We start from the raw sequence: 16,477 nt of genomic DNA on the forward strand, positions 1-16,477 counted from the left end.
TTGCCATTTCCTTTTTAATTTGTATTTATTTTATATTGTACGGTTGTTAAAGGCCTATCTATGCTGAATCGGTTAACCAAATGCTGCCGTTTACTTTGCTCTTCCAGGAGACTGGTTTGCATGTGGGATGAGGCGCTGCTGCAGATCGGAGTGGTTCACACAGAACTCATTTGCCTTCTCTGCAGCTCTTCCACATGTTATGTGCGTGTTTAGCTTGGCGGGGTGCAGAATGGCCATATTTGGGCATACGCGTCGGAGTGGCCTTTTTATCTCCGTGCTCCTGGGGTGACGTCACACAGGAGTACAGGTGAGGAGCAACAGTCAGAAAGCTACCTGCAACTACTTAACAATGCGGAAGTGAGTATCTGTGAGGTGTTGTTCTGATGTATGGTCCAGATGGACGACGATCTCTCCGGAACAGTGGACACCGACAGTAATGTGCGCCAATGGATATGACTGGACTCTCTCTCCGCAGTAGAAAAGTAAAGAGTAATCCGCCGTCAACATGTTCTGCAGAAAAGCCAAGGTAAGAAGACGACAGTTCATGTAGGCTGTGGTAAACAACCATAGTGAAAGCCCATTGGCGTTGATTGCTCATACTTTTTCAGCACATTAAAAGTTTTAATTTTGGTTTCTTTTGAGGCTATAGGCCATCTATTTATAAAGTGTTGGGGCTATTTTGTTTATATTCAGTTTAAAGGGGGAACATCCAGCCTTAGCAACCCCCCCATAGAGAGCCGTTTCTCAGTCACATTCACGGGAGACTGCTGAGTTCCTCAGACAGAGAGAGGCCCCTGATGTGGGCCCCTGCTTTGCTCTATGTGTGGCCCCCTTTTTAAACCTCTTCTTTGCCTCCTTGAAACCACCCACGTATTCTATCTCTCATGACGACATTTATGAACTGTTATTTCTAGATTTATGTACAAACCCAACGACTGAGTGGATGAGTGAGATAGCTTGCAGGTTTCAGTGCCGGACAAGACAGGACCTGTTTATGTGTGATTGTGTGCGTGGGCGTTCGTGTGTGTTGATGTTTGTTTTGTGTGTGTGTGTGTGTGTGTGTGTGTGTGTGTGTGTGTGTGTGCGTGTGTGTGTGTGTGTGTGTGTGATACTGAAGAACGGAGTGGGGATTGTTAATCCGGTCTTTCTGTGTTGTAGGAGGACATCGAGCTGTTGGACAGGGATTCCCCGAGTCAAAGAGCTCCCTTTCTGCCCGTGTTGGTGAGCATTCTGAAATCAGTCTATTACACAAATAATAACACTGTTATAACAGTGATGCACTTTCCTGGACATCCAACACAACTAGCAGTCTCTTAAATCACATTTGATACCTGACCACGTGTAGTGTGTTTGTTTTCATGAATATGTATCATCCTGTATCAAACATCCAGTAGTAGCAAGAATACGTTATTTGTATATATATATATATATAGAGAGAGAGAGAGAGAGAGAGAGAGAGAGAGAGAAAGAGAGAGATTGATACAAACTGAGACTAACATATTGATTGACTGTCAAACTCCTGTCAGACTCTGTCTTTTCAGAGATCACGTATCCCTGATCAGCGGCTCTGTGTTTTACTTGATCTTTATTTTATTCATTCATAGGACTGTATTTGTGTTATCTGGGATTGGTCCCTCTATGTACCTGCTTAACACCTGAACCTGAATCAACTTAGTGGATTAATAGAGGTTTATCTTATCTTATCTTACAAGCCAACTGTCAGAAAGTGTACAGTTGTGCGGTATTGTACTACACTCCTTTATCTCCTCTCAAGCTCACCAGCTCACCCAGATACTAGGCTCTTTGATAGGCCAATCTCACTGACATGAAAAGAGGGGATCTTAACCCCTGGAAGCAGGACTGACGGGCCAGAAACCTGTAATGGGTCAGTGCTGTGTGGGTCAGTGTTGTGTGTTGTTGTACTGACAGCATTCCTGAACCCTTGCTGTGAGGCTTTATTTAAATGTCAGAGTGATAAGATCCAACGTTTGCAGTCGTTTGCCAAACATGGCCTCTTCAATAGCACGCCTCGTTAAACCTGAAACCATTAAAACCTGGATTGCAACCATAAGATTACAACAGTAAGATCAACCAATTTGCTAAGACCTTGCACAGCCAAAATCGTAGTCACTGCAAACCCATGTTTTTATTGAGCAGAATTTTGCCTTGTAGGCTGTGGGTTGAGTATTTAGCCTCAGTGCTCAGTAGCTTAGCATGAATTTCAGATGGAGGTGTACACATAATTAAATCCTGATCAACAACTCCCTCTGGCTTTTGTTATGATGGCCCAGAGGGCAGACTCAAACAAACATGTTTTATGAGTGTACCAGCTACCTTTATAATAAAATAGTCAGTGAGATTTAGTGCTTGTGCACTGAGTCTGTTGGCCTTAATGCTTGTGGCGTTAGTCAGTGAGCCTTAATGCTTGCGTCCTTGGAGTCAGTGAGCCGTAATGTGTCCTTAGAGTCAGGGAGCCTTAATGCTTGTGTACTTAGATTCAGTGTTCCTTAAGGGCTGATTATGGTTCCACTTTCACACAACGCAATGACCACGCAGTCGCTTCGACGCAGTCTTGAACCTTTATGGTTCTGCGTCGAGTTTTAGTAAGCAGCCCATGCTGCTGCGTCGTCTTGACAGAAGGTGAACATTTTTGGGAGGCGCACGTCAGGCCCTTGCAGTAAACGCAAGGAGGGTCCACAAGGACGTAAGGGCTCCGTAACCCCCTTTTGTTGCGTGAACATAGGACCATAATCAGCCCTTTAGTGCTTCTGTCATTAGTCAGTGAGCCTTAATGCTTGTGTCCCTATGCCAGGCCCCCCAGAAGAGCTATGACTACGTGCTGGTGGCCCATAAGGACGAGGAGGCAGAGGGAGGCCTGGAGACCCAGAGGACCCTGAAGCAGAAGGCCTTCATCGAGATGCTGAGGAAGAAGAACATCAAAGTGGTGGTGAGCTCCCAGTGAACGGTTCACTGTGTTGGCAACATAAACAATCAATCAACTAATCTTTACACCCCCAATAAAGGGAACGTAATCCGACATTGTCAACATGTTCTTTCAGAAAATCGCCCATGATGACAAGTTGTTCTACGGCCTGCGGGCACCCAGCGAGGTGTTTGAAGACTACAAGTACCTGCTCAAGGTCTCTGACGCCTGCAACTGGATCGAAGAACCCAATGCGGTGGTCCCGCAGTCCACCCGGTACGACCCACACCTGATACACATAGCTACACTACACAAACGTTAGTTATACACCCACGGATACACATAGCTACACGCATGTACCTGATACACACAAGCCTACACGCACGTATACACACAGCGACACGCATGAACCGGATACACATACCCCTACACGCATGTACCTGATACACACACACACCCCTACACGCATGTAAGACACCAGCAGCAGGTCAAGGGCTCTCTGAGGCTAACAAGACTCTCTGAGGCTAACGGGGCTCTCTCTCGTTAGACGGCTGGTGTTGCTTTGGTTTAAGACCTCCAGTCGCTCTTCCTCCCTTAGCAAATAAAGTGCTGACTGACCACTTTTTTCCCCTCTTCCTCCATGTCCAATATGTCCTCAGGATCCGGATTGTTCAGCACATCCTGCATCACACATATCTCGATAATGGAGGTAAGAAAACGTTTTCTCTAAATGCTCTGGAGTGCCTTATTCTAAAGGAGGATGAAATATGTAGGGTTAAAAAAATTAAAGAGCTGAAAGAGCTTTTAGCTGTGGTGAGCTGATCACATCGACCACGTCATAATTTTAAAAACCTTCTTTCAACCACTAGGAGGCGATACCTAGGCCCCACTGTGCATCGTTTTATCCCCTATACTCATGGAAATTATCTCTCTCTCTCTCTCTCTCTCTCGCTCTCTCTCGCTCTCTCTCTCAGAGGACCTTCATGAGCTGCTGAAGAAGCATGTGTTTGAGACGTTCTTCTGTCTCCATGAGGTGAGGGCATCCTTGAATTGACCTGACTCATGTTGACAGATGTGTAAAAGCCTGTGCATCGTTTGCATATTGACGCGAAAACACTGCTTTGGAATTAAAATGCCCCCCCCCCATGCAGAGGCCATGGAAGGTCATTCCCCCCCCCCCCTCCTCTCTTTGGAAGGTCATTCATAAACCCCTCACCGTCAACGCACTTCAAACCGTCTGGGTAGCCTCCGGGTTCTGACCGGTTCTGTCCATCTGTCCCGTGTTACACAGAAAAGGACCCAGAAGGAACTGAGGACCAACTGGGCCCGGTGGACCAACCTGTTCATCCGCCAGCCTTTCAGCGAAGTCAAGTCAGTCCTCGCTCCTCTCCCCCCTCTCGTCTGTCAGCCCCTCCCCTCTCCTCTCGTATGTCCCCCCCCCCCCCCCCCCCCCGTCTCATCTGTGCCCCCCTTCCCTCTCCCCCCCTCCCCCTCGCCTGTCCCCCTCCCTTATCTCCTCTGTCTCCCCCTCCCCTCACTTCTGTCCCCCCCTCCCCTCTCCCCTGTCCCCCCGCCCCGTGTCTTCCCTCCCCTCACTTCTGTCCCCCCCTCCCCTCTCCCCTGTCCCCCCCTCCCCTGTCTTCCGTCCCCTCTCGTTGTCTCCCTGGTCCTGAGGACCCCTGTGTGTGGCCGTGTCCCCCTGTGACCGCGCTGTGCTTGTGTTCTGAACAGGGCGTACTTCGGGGAGAAGGTGGCGCTGTACTACCTGTGGCTGGACTGGTACACCAAGCTGCTGGTCCCCGCCGCCGTGCTGGGGCTGCTGGTGTTCCTGTACGGCCTGGCCTTCTTCAACAGCAACCCGCTCATGTAGGTGGTCACAGACAGACCGTTCGTACGCCTCCTTCCAGACGTAATCCACCTAAATCACGGTTCAGAAAACATGAATGAGTTTAGTGTTCTTAACGATGTGATGAACCGCTCTTCGAAGAGCGGTTCTCTGCCGCCCGCTCTTCCGGGCCGGGCTGTTGAGATCCGCTCCTCAGCGGGAACACGCTGATGGGTGTGAGGCTGTTTCTGTCTCTTCCTTTCACTGCTCCCTCTGCTGATTTTCTTACAGTAAGGAGGTGTGTGAGTCTGACATCATTATGTGCCCGCGCTGTGACAAGAGGTGCCCGGTTTGGAACCTGTCGGACACGTGTGCGTACGCCAAGGTGAGCTCAGCGTGTTCCAACAACCTCAACACAGCAGAACCGTGTGTGTTTCATGTAGCGCATAAATCAATGAGAGGATGACTCTCAGGGACGTCACTAGGATTTAGAGGCTAGGGGGGCTTAGCCCCTAGCAGTTTCAGAAATGCATGCGTGCGTGTAGCGCACGCTGACATTTTTTCATCACATCATCAAAGTGGTTCTTTATTTTATCATTTATTACAGTATAGAGTATAGCAGAGCATCTATCAGGGCCTGTTTTCTGGGTCACTCTCTTTTCTTTACCTGCCTTAAGACCTCCTGCTTCCCTCTTCTGAGTCTTCAGGATGTCCTCCTTTTTAAAAATATAAATAAGCTAAACAAATGTAAGAGTTGGTATGATTTAAGCCTACTTATTGGGGTAAGTTCAAGGAAAATAGGTTAGAAAAATGTATCCATCAATGCGCTCACTGAAACAATTTTAATACAAATTAAAGACAACTTCTAATTGTATTAGTATTTATTTCAACTCATAGTCTGGCTTATTATGTTAAGTGCAGGCATGTTACAATTTCCTTGACAATAATAATACTAATTTATAGGGGGGGCTTCTGAACATTTTGGGGGGCCCCCCCCCAAAATAAGTCTAACGACGTCCCTGATGACTTTGAGTCGATTAATACGCCCTCATTAACAACGAGAGAAAAAAGTAAACGAGAGAAAAAAAACATTCGATTGCAATACATTTTGTTGCCCTGTTTCTTTCTCTCTTTCTTTCTCTTTCTTTCTACATCGCATCACAATAGTTGAGGTATAATATACAGCTCAGTAAAACCAGGATATTGACAAAGCCCACGTTTGCCCCTCGGTATTCCAGGTCAGCCATCTTTTTGACAATGAGGCCACAGTGGCGTTTGCCATGTCCATGGCCATATGGGGTGAGAATGACCACGTTATTAACACTCTACACTTAGATTACCAACTCCATCCATCCTTCAGTCGGTCCGATTTCACGGCCGATTGTACTCAAAATTTAATTGTAATTTCTGTGTTTTCCCATAAGCTGTCCAGTGTGGCGCTTTGATGTCCTCCATCTTGTAGTCTGTGTATCTGAGTGTCTTGTTCCCATCAGCCACCCTGTTCCTGGAGCTGTGGAAGAGGCAGCGGGCCAAACACGTGTCCAAGTGGAAGGTCTACGACTGGTGTGAGGAGGAGGTAAGCGGTCTGAACCCTCCCTCTGTCTTCCTATCCCAAACCTATCTGACCACTCTGACCTATCTGACCTATCCTAAACCTCTCTGACCTGTCCGACCTATCTTACATCTCTGACCTATCTGACCAATCCTAAACCTATGTGACCTGTCTGACCCCCCGCACTCACACCTACCATACTGTGGCCGTTTCCACGCTATGTTGTTTAAGATTACCCTTGCTTGCGTTTCCACCAGCTCACAAGCTAAAAGCGCTAAAGGACACCTTTTCTTACGCCGGATTGAGTCTGGGCATCCGGAATAGAGACGGATGAAGGCGTTTAAACTCTGAGCTGGTGTAGTGAGGACAGAACGGGCTCTTACCTCTGACCTCTGACCTGGGGCTGACCTGTTCCCCAGGAGGAGCTGATCCTGGACATCGTCAACGACCCGGACTGTAAACCCAAACACTTCAGGCACTCCTACCTCCGCAGCATGCTGGTGCTGATCCTCGTGACCCTGATGGTGAGGCACGCACTCGCTCACTCACTCACTCACTCGCTCGCTCACTCACTCACTCACTCACTCACTCACTCACTGTGTGTCTGTGTGTACGTGTGTGTGTGTGTGTCTCTGCGTGTGTGTGTTTCTACGTGCGTTTTTGTTGTGTGTGTGGGTGTGTGTGTGTGTGTGTGTGTGTGCGCGCGTGTGTCCAGCTGGTGGTGATCATCGGGATCGCCCATGCCATCGTGGTTTTCCGCGTGGTGGCGGCCCCCCTGCTGTCGGAGGGCAGCTGGGAGTTCATCCGGGACCACGCCAACACGGTGGCCGTACTGCTGGGGGCCGTACTGCACTACCTCACCATCCAGATCATGACCCGGGTAAGACCCCCTCAGAACCCCACCATCATGACCCGGATAAGACCCCCTCCCAGACATCATGACCCCGGTAAGACCCACCCAGGACCTCCCCATCATGACCTGGGTAAGACCTACTCAGGACCCCCCCATGATGAACCGGGTAAGACCCTCTCAGGACCCCCCCCATCATGACCCGGGTAAGACTCCCTCAGTATCCCCCCATCCAGATAATGACCGGGTAAGACCCTCTCAGGACCCCCCCATGATGAACCGGGTAAGACCCTCTCAGGACCCCCCCCATCATGACCCGGGTAAGACTCCCTCAGTATCCCCCCATCCAGATAATGACCGGGTAAGACCCTCTCAGGACCCCCCCATGATGAACCGGGTAAGACCCTCTCAGGACCCCCCCCATCATGACCCGGGTAAGACTCCCTCAGTATCCCCCCATCCAGATAATGACCGGGTAAGTCCCTCTTATGACCCGGGTAAGACCCTCTCATGAACCGGGTAAGACCCTCTCCCAGACATCATGACCCGGGTAAGACCCCCTCATAACCCGGGTAAGACCACCTCATGACCCGGGTAAGACCCCCCTCAGGACCCATCCATCCAGACCTCGACCCAGTAAGACCCTGCTCCCTGCTCAGGTCCCTTCATAGACCCCAGAGCCGTTGTGGTCGGACCCCACTGGTCAGACTTCAGGGTCCGATCCAAACAAGATGGGCAGATGGGGTCAGACCTGGCCCAACAGGACCAGTCACTTTCTTCTGTTTCATATTTGTCTTGGCCATTCATGTTGCTCTTAGGCCGTCATTAGCATGGTGAAAGGAGCAGACCCACACTCCGTGTTGTGGAAGACTCCTGTTGTAGTCCTACAGAGATGCTAAAGGGCCTACCTGCCCTATTTGACCCGCCCCTGTGGCCTGGGGATTGACCCTTTGACCCCTCTCTGAACAGGTCAACCGTTGGGTGGCCCTCAAGCTGTGTGAACTAGGTAAGACACATGAGAAGAACAGATGTATAATCCATACCAATAAATCAGGAATGTAGGAATTATTTTGTAATAGAAAATATGAAAGGATGAATGGGTGATGATTATATGATATGAACTAATTATTAGGACAAAACGTCTTCTCTTGAAGAAGTGCAATCCTACTGCGGATGATAATACAGGAGAGAATCAGAAAGTGTTCAGTCCGTATATTCCGATCTTTCCGCAGAGAAAACGCGCTCGTCTACGGCCACGGAGAGGAGCTTCACCGTGAAGATGTTCACTTTCCAGTTCTTCACGCTGTTCTCCTCCCTGTTCTACGTGGCCTTCTTCATGGGCAGGTACTGTGTGTGTGTGTGTGTGTGTGTGTGTGTGTGTGTGTTCATGTGGAACAACACTTGTCTCACCTTCCCGTTCCTCCTCAGGATCAACGGGTACCCAGGGAGCTACGTCCGTGTGGCCGGGCGCTGGAGGCTGGAGGAGGTGAACAACGCCTTTAGAGTCACACCTGAAGAGACTCTTTTGTTATTAAATACATTTATAGATAGATGAGGAGCAGAACAATATGTCTATAGTCCTAACTGCAGTGTCACATTGATTGATTGATTGATTGATTGATTGATTGATTTAATTTACTGTCCACAAAAAACAGTATAATACCCATGTTATGTGTCAGTACTGGAGTACACTTTTGAGACGCTCCCTTGTCCTCCAGTGCCACCCCAGTGGGTGTCTGACGCTCCCTTGTCTCTAACCCTCCCCCTCCAGTGTCACCCCAGTGGGTGTCTGACGGACCTCTTCATCCAGATGGCCGTCGTCATGGTGCTAAAGCAGACGCTCAACAACGTCTTCGAATTCATTGTGCCGTGAGTGGTTCACCACAGCCAGCTTCCCCACGCACACTGTAAAACACTACAGTACAGTACACTGCACTACAGTACACCACACTACACTACGCAACACCACAAGCACTGTACAACACTACACTACACTACACTACACCACACCACGCTTCACCATGCTTCACTGTACAACACTACACTACACTACACTACACTACACTACACTGTACAACACTACACTACACTACACTACACTACACTGCACTGCACTACAGTACACTACGCTACACTACATTACAGTACACTACGCTACACCACGCCCACCACGCTACACTGCATTACACTGCAGTACACATTAATCAAAGCATGTTCAGAGTGGGAGTTGACCTTAGCTCTCAGTTTGTGATCTCTGGTCAGGGTGGGTTTTGCTACCCTGGGTTAGGGGTCCAGGTTGAGAGGTCAGGGGTGAGGGGCTAGGGGTTAAGGGTCAGGGGTTAGGGGTCAAGGGTCAGGGGCCAGGGGTGAGGTGAAGGGGGACTGAGCCGGTGTCTTCTGGCTCTCAGCTGGTGTAAGAAATTCTTCCTGAGGAGGAAGGCGAAGAGGATGGAGAGGAAGTGCGGGCACTGCTACAGGAAGACGTGTCGCGACGAGAACGGCTGCGTGGAGCCATGTGACGTCTGCAAGCTACGGAACTGGCTGCTCAACTACCACCTGGCCGACACAAATGCCTTCAGCCTCTTCAACGAGTTCCTGGAGATGGGTGTGGCCTCCTGACTCACTGTCCTCTCCTCTCTATTACTGCTGTCCTCTCTTCTCTATTACTGCTGTCCTCTCCTCTCTATTACTGCTGTCCTCTGCCCTCTCTATTACTGCTGTCCTCTCCTCTCTATTACTGCTGTCCTCTCCTCTCTATTACTGCTGTCCTCTCCTCTCTATTACTGTTGTCCTCTCCTCTCTATTACTGCTGTCCTCTCCTCTCTATTACTGCTGTCCTCTCTTCTCTATTACTGCTATCCTCTCCTCTCTATTACTGCTGTCCTCTCCTCTCTATTACTGCTGTCCTCTCCTCTTTATTACTGCTGTCCTCTCTTCTCTATTACTGCTGTCCTCTCCTCTCTATTACTGCTGTCCTCTGCCCTCTCTATTACTGCTGTCCTCTCCTCTCTATTACTGCTGTCCTATCCTCTCTATTACTGCTGTCCTCTGTCCTCTCTATTACTGCTTTCCTCTCCTCTCTATTACTGCTGTCCTATCCTCTCTATTACTGCTGTCCTCTCCTCTCTATTACTGCTGTCCTCTCCTCTCTATTACTGCTGTCCTCTCTTCTCTATTACTGTTGTCCTCTCTTCTCTATTACTGCTGTCCTCTCCTCTCTATTACTGCTGTCCTCTGTCCTCTCTATTACTGCTGTCCTCTGTACTCTCTATTACTGCTGTCCTCTCCTCTCTATTACTGCTGTCCTCTCCTCTCTATTAATGCTGTCCTCTCCACTCTATTACTGCTGTCCTCTCCTCTCTATTACTGCTGTCCTCTCCTCTCTATTACTGCCATCCTCTCCTCTCTATTACCGCTGTCCTCTCCTCTCTATTACCGCTGTCCTCTCCTCTCTATTACCGCTGTCCTTTCCTCTTTATTACTGCTGTCCTCTCTTCTCTATTACTGCTGTCCTCTCCTCTCTATTACTGCTGTCCTCTGCCCTCTCTATTACTGCTGTCCTCTCCTCTCTATTACTGCTGTCCTATCCTCTCTATTACTGCTGTCCTCTGTCCTCTCTATTACTGCTGTCCTCTCCTCTCTATTACTGCTGTCCTATCCTCTCTATTACTGCTGTCCTATCCTCTCTATTACTGCTGTCCTCTCCTCTCTATTACTGCTGTCCTCTCCTCTCTATTACTGCTGTCCTCTCCTCTCTAATACTGCTGTCCTCTCTTCTCTATTACTGTTGTCCTCTGTTCTCTATTACTGCTGTCCTCTCCTCTCTATTACTGCTGTCCTCTCCTCTCTATTACTGCTGTCCTCTGTACTCTCTATTACTGCTGTCCTCTCCTCTCTATTACTGCTGTCCTCTCCTCTCTATTAATGCTGTCCTCTCCACTCTATTACTGCTGTCCTCTGTTCTCTATTACTGCTGTCCTCTCCTCTCTATTAATGCTGTCCTCTCCTCTCTATTACTGCTGTCCTCTCCACTCTATTACTGCTGTCCTCTCCTCTCTAATACTGCTGTCCTCTCCTCTCTATTACTGCTGTCCTCTCCTCTCTATTACTGCTGTCCTCTCCTCTCTATTACTGCTGTCCTATTATACTCTAACACATAGACTCTGTTGGCCTCTCCCTCCTCCAGTGGTCCAGTTTAGCTTCACCACCATCTTTGTGGCGGCCTTTCCCCTCGCTCCCCTCCTCGCTCTCCTCAACAACATCTTTGAGATCCGTCTGGACGCCATCAAGATGATCAGCCTGGAGCGCCGGCTGGTCCCCAAGAAAACTAACGACATCGGTGAGGCCCTGCTCCAAGAGTCTGTGACTGAGTGACTGTGTGACTGGTTGACTGGGTGTGTGTGTGTGTGTGTGTGTGTGTGTGTGTGTGTGTGTGTGTGTGTGTGTGTGTGTGTGTGTGTGTGTGTGTGTGTGTGTGTGTGTGTGTGTGTGTGTGTGTGTGTGCCTTTACTCCATGTGTCCATGTGTGTGGTTTCCCTGCAGGTATCTGGACCAACGTGCTGGAGGCCATTGGGGTGCTGGCGGTTATCGCCAACGGCCTGGTCATCGGGATCTCCTCCGACTTCATCCCCCGCCTGCTGTACCGCTACTACTACGGGCCCTGTGCTGTCAGCGGGGTCTACACAAAGTAGGTTGTGCTAGTTAGCATCTAGCTACTACTATGAGGCCTTAGCTAAAAACAGTGCCAACACAAAGTACGTTGTGCCAGTTAGCATCTAGCTACTGCTACGGGGCCTTAGCTAACAACAGTGCCAACACAAAGTACGTTGTGCTAGTTAGCATTTAACTACTGCTAAGGGGCCTTAGCTAGCAACAGTGCCAACACAAAGTACGTTGTGCTAGTTAGCATCTAGCTACTGCTAAGGGGCCTTAGCCAAAAACAGTGCCAACAGTACGTTGTGCTAGTTAGAATCTAGATATTGCTACGGGCCCTGAGCTTACAACAGTATCTACACACAGTACGTTGTGCAAGTTAGCATGTAGCTATGAATTTGGGCCCTGCGCTAACAGAGGTACCAACCTCCTAACAAATCGTTTTTTCCCAAAGATCTGCTACCAGTAATATCAGTTTCCTGGTAAACGTAATCACATCGCCTGACTGCGAATTAAGAGATTTCTGTGACTATACAGGCTGTCCAAGAGACCTTAAAAAAAAACCAAAAAATCATCTAATATCCAAAGATCATTTCAGCAATCTCCGGCGACCCCGTCAACCCCCGCAATCAGGGGACCCCAGGTGGGTCCCACTGGTATAACTGGTTCTGTTAAATGGTGCTGCTAACTGGTTCTTTTCACTGGTTCTTTCCACTGGCTCTGCTAACTGGTTCTGTTCACTGGTTCTCCCTGCCCAGCTGCATGCAGGGCTACATCAGGAACACGCTGTCCACGGCCAACCTCAACGAGACACTGGTCCGGAAGGACTTCATCACCACCCAGCTGATGACCGACGGCCTCAGCGTCACGCAGTGCAGGTCTGTCTCCCTCAGCGGAGTGGTGCTCTCTGTGGACCCATTGGTCTGCTCTATGTGGAGCCACTGGTCTGCTCTATGTGGAGCCACTGGCCTGCTCTGTGGACCCAATGGTCTGCTCTGTGTGGAGCCACTGGTCTGCTCTGTGTGGACATACTGGTCTGCTCTGTGTAGACCCACTGGTCTGCTCTGTGTAAAGCCACTGATCTGAGTGCCTGGAGCTCTAATGGTAACGCACACTGCAGTTCACTGAAGCTCACTGTGGTGGCGGTCTGTGTGGTTTAGCGCCTTGTTTAGAGTTATAATTTTGTGTGTGTGTGTGTGTGTGTGTGTGCAGCTATAGGGACTACAGGCACCATGAAGACTACACTCTGACCTCCCAGTTCTGGCTCATACTGGCTGTGCGCTTTGCCTTCATCATCCTCTTCGAGGTGAGTCCACATACGTACTGAGCATTAATATTAACCATGCATTAACCAACTCGTCACCATCGACTCATTTGTCCTACTTTGGACCCGGTAGCTGTTGTGTGGAGGCACAGTCTGGCATCAGTTCATCCTTCTTCTTTTTCCAAAGGGAGTTTCTGATGAGAAAGGCAGTGTTATCAAATTGTTATCAAGCAGTCTCTGTCAGTAAAATGAGCTTGACATCTCTCTCGATGAAGCGCCAAACCTTCTGATGTGAACTGTCGTTAAAGAACCTCTGGGGTCCACACAGCCTGTTGGTTCATTCACTTCCTGTTGGTTAATTCACTTCCTGTTGGTTCACTCACTTCCTTTCGCCCCACAGCACGTGCTGGTGGTGTGTAAGTTCATCGCCGCCTGGTTCGTACCCAACAACCCGCTGCTGGTGAAGAACCAGCGACTAGAGGACAAGCAGAAGAGGCTGAAGGAGGAGCTCCGGTAAGAGACAGAGAGAGAGTCAACATATGTCATATGATACGAAAAGGTAAAGTGATGAAGAATGCTTGAACTGTATACTGAACTGTAGTTTATTCAGTATTGAAGCTTACAAACAGGTCAGTATAGAGTGGCCAAGTGATCAACTATATCGGGGAACAAGGATCACATTTCCCCCGATGAATGATGAATGATGTAAGCATGAATCCAGATGAACACTCTTCTAGCCCAGCTAATAGAGCCTCAACGAGCCAGAGTGAGAGGTTCAATCCCACTGGGGCCAACACTCGGGGCCTTTCTTAGAGGTTTTGGAGGAAAGGATCAAATGGCATCCATTCATTCATTCATACATTCATATATTCATACGTTACACTTCAGTGCAGGTATTCAGCGGGCCGAGTGTTGGGGGGTTGCGTTGAGGCAAGTTCCTGGTCCACCCAGGCGGGGTCAGGTGATCTACGTGTTTGTACGTTGATGTCTGTCTGCGTGGTTCATTCTCTCTTGTTTTCTATTCCAGCCAGAGGAGAAGCAGAACCACAGAGGTGTGACCTGCAGGTGTAAATATCCCACGTCCACAGACGTCCTCTCATTGGTGTCCAGTTGCTGAGCCAGAGAGACTGATTTGGTGAAGCTGGTTGTCAGGTATTCATTTCTTTCCGCTCCTAACCTGACGTCTTGGATGTTGACCACCAGTCGCTCTGAGCCTGCAGCCTAGGGACCGTTTCTTTTAAAGACTTAAAGCCAAAGCTCCACGACGTCTTCCCACGCTCCTCAGACCTGCCACCTGGTGGCCAATGATTCACAAACTCCGTCAGACTCCATCTACGGCCAACCTCTTTACGTGGATCCTAACCGCTCTACCCATGGCACTCGATGACGAGCTGTCTGGAAGGTAGAGCAAACGCTGTTCTGAACATCTCTGGTTCTGTGTTGCTGGAGACATCTGGACGGAATCTTTAACACACTCTTCTATGGGACCAGCATACATTCATCCCCTTGTTTATTTTTAAAAAGTGAAAATAAGTGTAAATTAGGTGAGCCATGTATATCTTTACTAAGCACATAAATCCAAACCAATAGAGTGGGCATTCTCTCCTCGTATCTCTTCTGTTTCTTACTTTCATAGTATTTATACGATGTGAACCAGCTATGTTGTCCTTGATGGACGGCTGTGTCTAAATGCCATACTGTCAGATTTGCCAGTGTTTTTTGTCGCAGAGTGTTGATTCTCCGAGTGTTTTAAACTATGTCATCGTTGTGTTGTACGAGGGCGAATATAATTCGGACATTTGTAGTCATTTGATTTCAGCGTTTTTTGTTCCGTTCGTTTTTTCTAAAGCACTGCCAGCATTTGACATGTTTTACTGCTCCAGTTGAGATTAAACTCCTGCTAGCACATGCCTGTATGGGTCTGTAATGTTTTTATGGTGGAATAAATGTATGGATATGCATATACAACTACATTGACTCATATTTTAGACACTAAAGGTATGTTATGGAATTAATTTGTACGAATGCATCACATAATGTCCTGTAAAAGCATACGACGAGATGCTAGGATGTCTGGGTGTATTACAGCTGAATCCGGGCTGATCCGTTTGGCCACAGGGGGGAGCTACAGGCTACTCATCTGCACTTCTGAAATTTGGCTACTCTTCCCAACCACCGTGGTTATGCTGCCATCGTGTAGTGGTTAATGGATCTGCACCTGCCAAGTTCATAACGTTTACCGTTTCATTATAAACCAATGTATTGGTTATATCTGGCCTCATCCCGTTCACATCCCACATCCCGTCTTACAGACACCAACGGTGTCTGTTAGACATAGTATTAAATACTTCACTTTGTACTTTAGATGCACAAAACAGTACGTTACAAAACTTGGAATCTCCTCAAGACGACCCTTGAGGAGAGAGGTCATGCTGACAGAGGTCTGATGGGCTCTGGGGATGAGAAGTCACTCCCTAAGTGTCTGCAACATCGACCCTTTAAACAACTGGTGCAAGTCTGAATAAATCACACCAGTGTTCCAAGCTGTGTTCCACAGCAGGAAAAGGGGAGTGTATTCATCCTACTGTACACCAGCAGAGCCACTTCCCTCCACGTAGCGGTTCTCCATTGTTCTGGCTGTGTGGCCGGGCACTGATCCCGGCACAGATTATGCTTCTGTGGTCGGCTCCTGGCCCCAAATTCCTTCTCCCCCCCCCCCGCTTCCCTTTGACCAGAGTGACTCACAGCTGTGGCCTTCTCTTGGTCTTCCCCTACACTCCCCTCTCTCTCCCTCCCTCCCCTCTCCTCTCTGTCTCCCTTTGCACTCTGACTCTCCTCTTCCAGAGAAGTCCTTCGTTAGCCTGATGGCCGTCTCTCATTAACCCGTCTCGACCCCTCAGTCTCCAGATGCTATCAGCTGAGGTTACATTCTGCCACATAAACCTTTGTGTTTGTGGCCCTCTTCTGTTTTTCCACACTTGCCTCCAAAGTCGTCTTTTTCCCTCAGCCAGCGGCATCCCAGTCTGTTCACAGGCCTTATTTTTACAGTTAACTGTTATAGTGAAGGGTTACAGTGAACTGTTACAGTGAGCTGTTGCGTGTTGGATCGCTGCAGTACTGCCACCGTTTCATTTCCCCAGTGGTATTGTATCATGTTGGTTAAAGTTCCCCATAAATTATGTAAATACTGCCTTCCCACGTGTTCAATAACAGTGTCAACTATTCCCAACAATGAATGTAAAACATTATGCAAAGAAACACCACACGACAGTACGAATTGGATGGATGGATTTCCTTACACACAAAAAATGTTTGTGTATGTATGAATGTATACATCTTTCTATATATAAAGATATCTATATCTATATAACTACACAAACTATAGAACATTAATGACAATCAGGTTATTG

The 16,477-nt window shown here is 48.6% G+C and overlaps 1 protein-coding gene across 2 annotated transcripts; it reads left to right on the forward strand.

Annotated features, from left to right (window-relative positions):
- Positions 1-320: 320 nt before the first annotated feature.
- On the forward strand, positions 321-16,310 carry ano9b (anoctamin 9b). 2 transcript variants are annotated; one of them, XM_079736803.1, is made up of 25 exons: positions 321-526; positions 1,159-1,221; positions 2,813-2,947; positions 3,060-3,199; positions 3,583-3,632; positions 3,898-3,956; positions 4,215-4,294; positions 4,655-4,789; positions 5,040-5,133; positions 5,987-6,047; positions 6,242-6,324; positions 6,720-6,824; positions 7,016-7,180; positions 8,120-8,156; positions 8,383-8,494; positions 8,579-8,636; positions 8,922-9,019; positions 9,559-9,755; positions 11,337-11,489; positions 11,693-11,837; positions 12,402-12,446; positions 12,562-12,681; positions 13,016-13,109; positions 13,468-13,580; positions 14,095-16,310. In XM_079736803.1, the coding sequence occupies exons 1-25, from the start codon at positions 506-508 to the stop codon at positions 14,123-14,125; spliced, it is 2,394 nt and encodes a 797-aa protein (XP_079592929.1). In that variant the 5' UTR covers positions 321-505; the 3' UTR covers positions 14,126-16,310. The 2 variants fall into 2 exon arrangements, with proteins under 2 accessions (XP_079592929.1, XP_079592930.1); XM_079736804.1 differs by lacking the exon at positions 12,402-12,446 and having other exon boundaries at positions 14,095-16,309.
- Positions 16,311-16,477: the final 167 nt, after the last annotated feature.

The sequence above is a fragment of the Pollachius pollachius genome, assembly GCF_949987615.1.
Source record: "Pollachius pollachius genome assembly, chromosome: 5".
NCBI lineage: Eukaryota > Metazoa > Chordata > Actinopteri > Gadiformes > Gadidae > Pollachius > Pollachius pollachius.

What these genes read in the sequence shown, in the direction of transcription:
- ano9b (XM_079736803.1), top strand. Translation starts at nt 506, where the DNA reads ATGTTCTGCAGAAAAGCCAAG. An exon ending in CAGCCTTTCAGCGAAGTCAA is followed by an intron (nt 4,295 to 4,654) that starts GTCAGTCCTCGC and finishes TGTTCTGAACAG; the next exon opens with GGCGTACTTCGGGGAGAAGG. An exon ending in CCGCAATCAGGGGACCCCAG is followed by an intron (nt 12,447 to 12,561) that starts GTGGGTCCCACT and finishes CTCCCTGCCCAG; the next exon opens with CTGCATGCAGGGCTACATCA.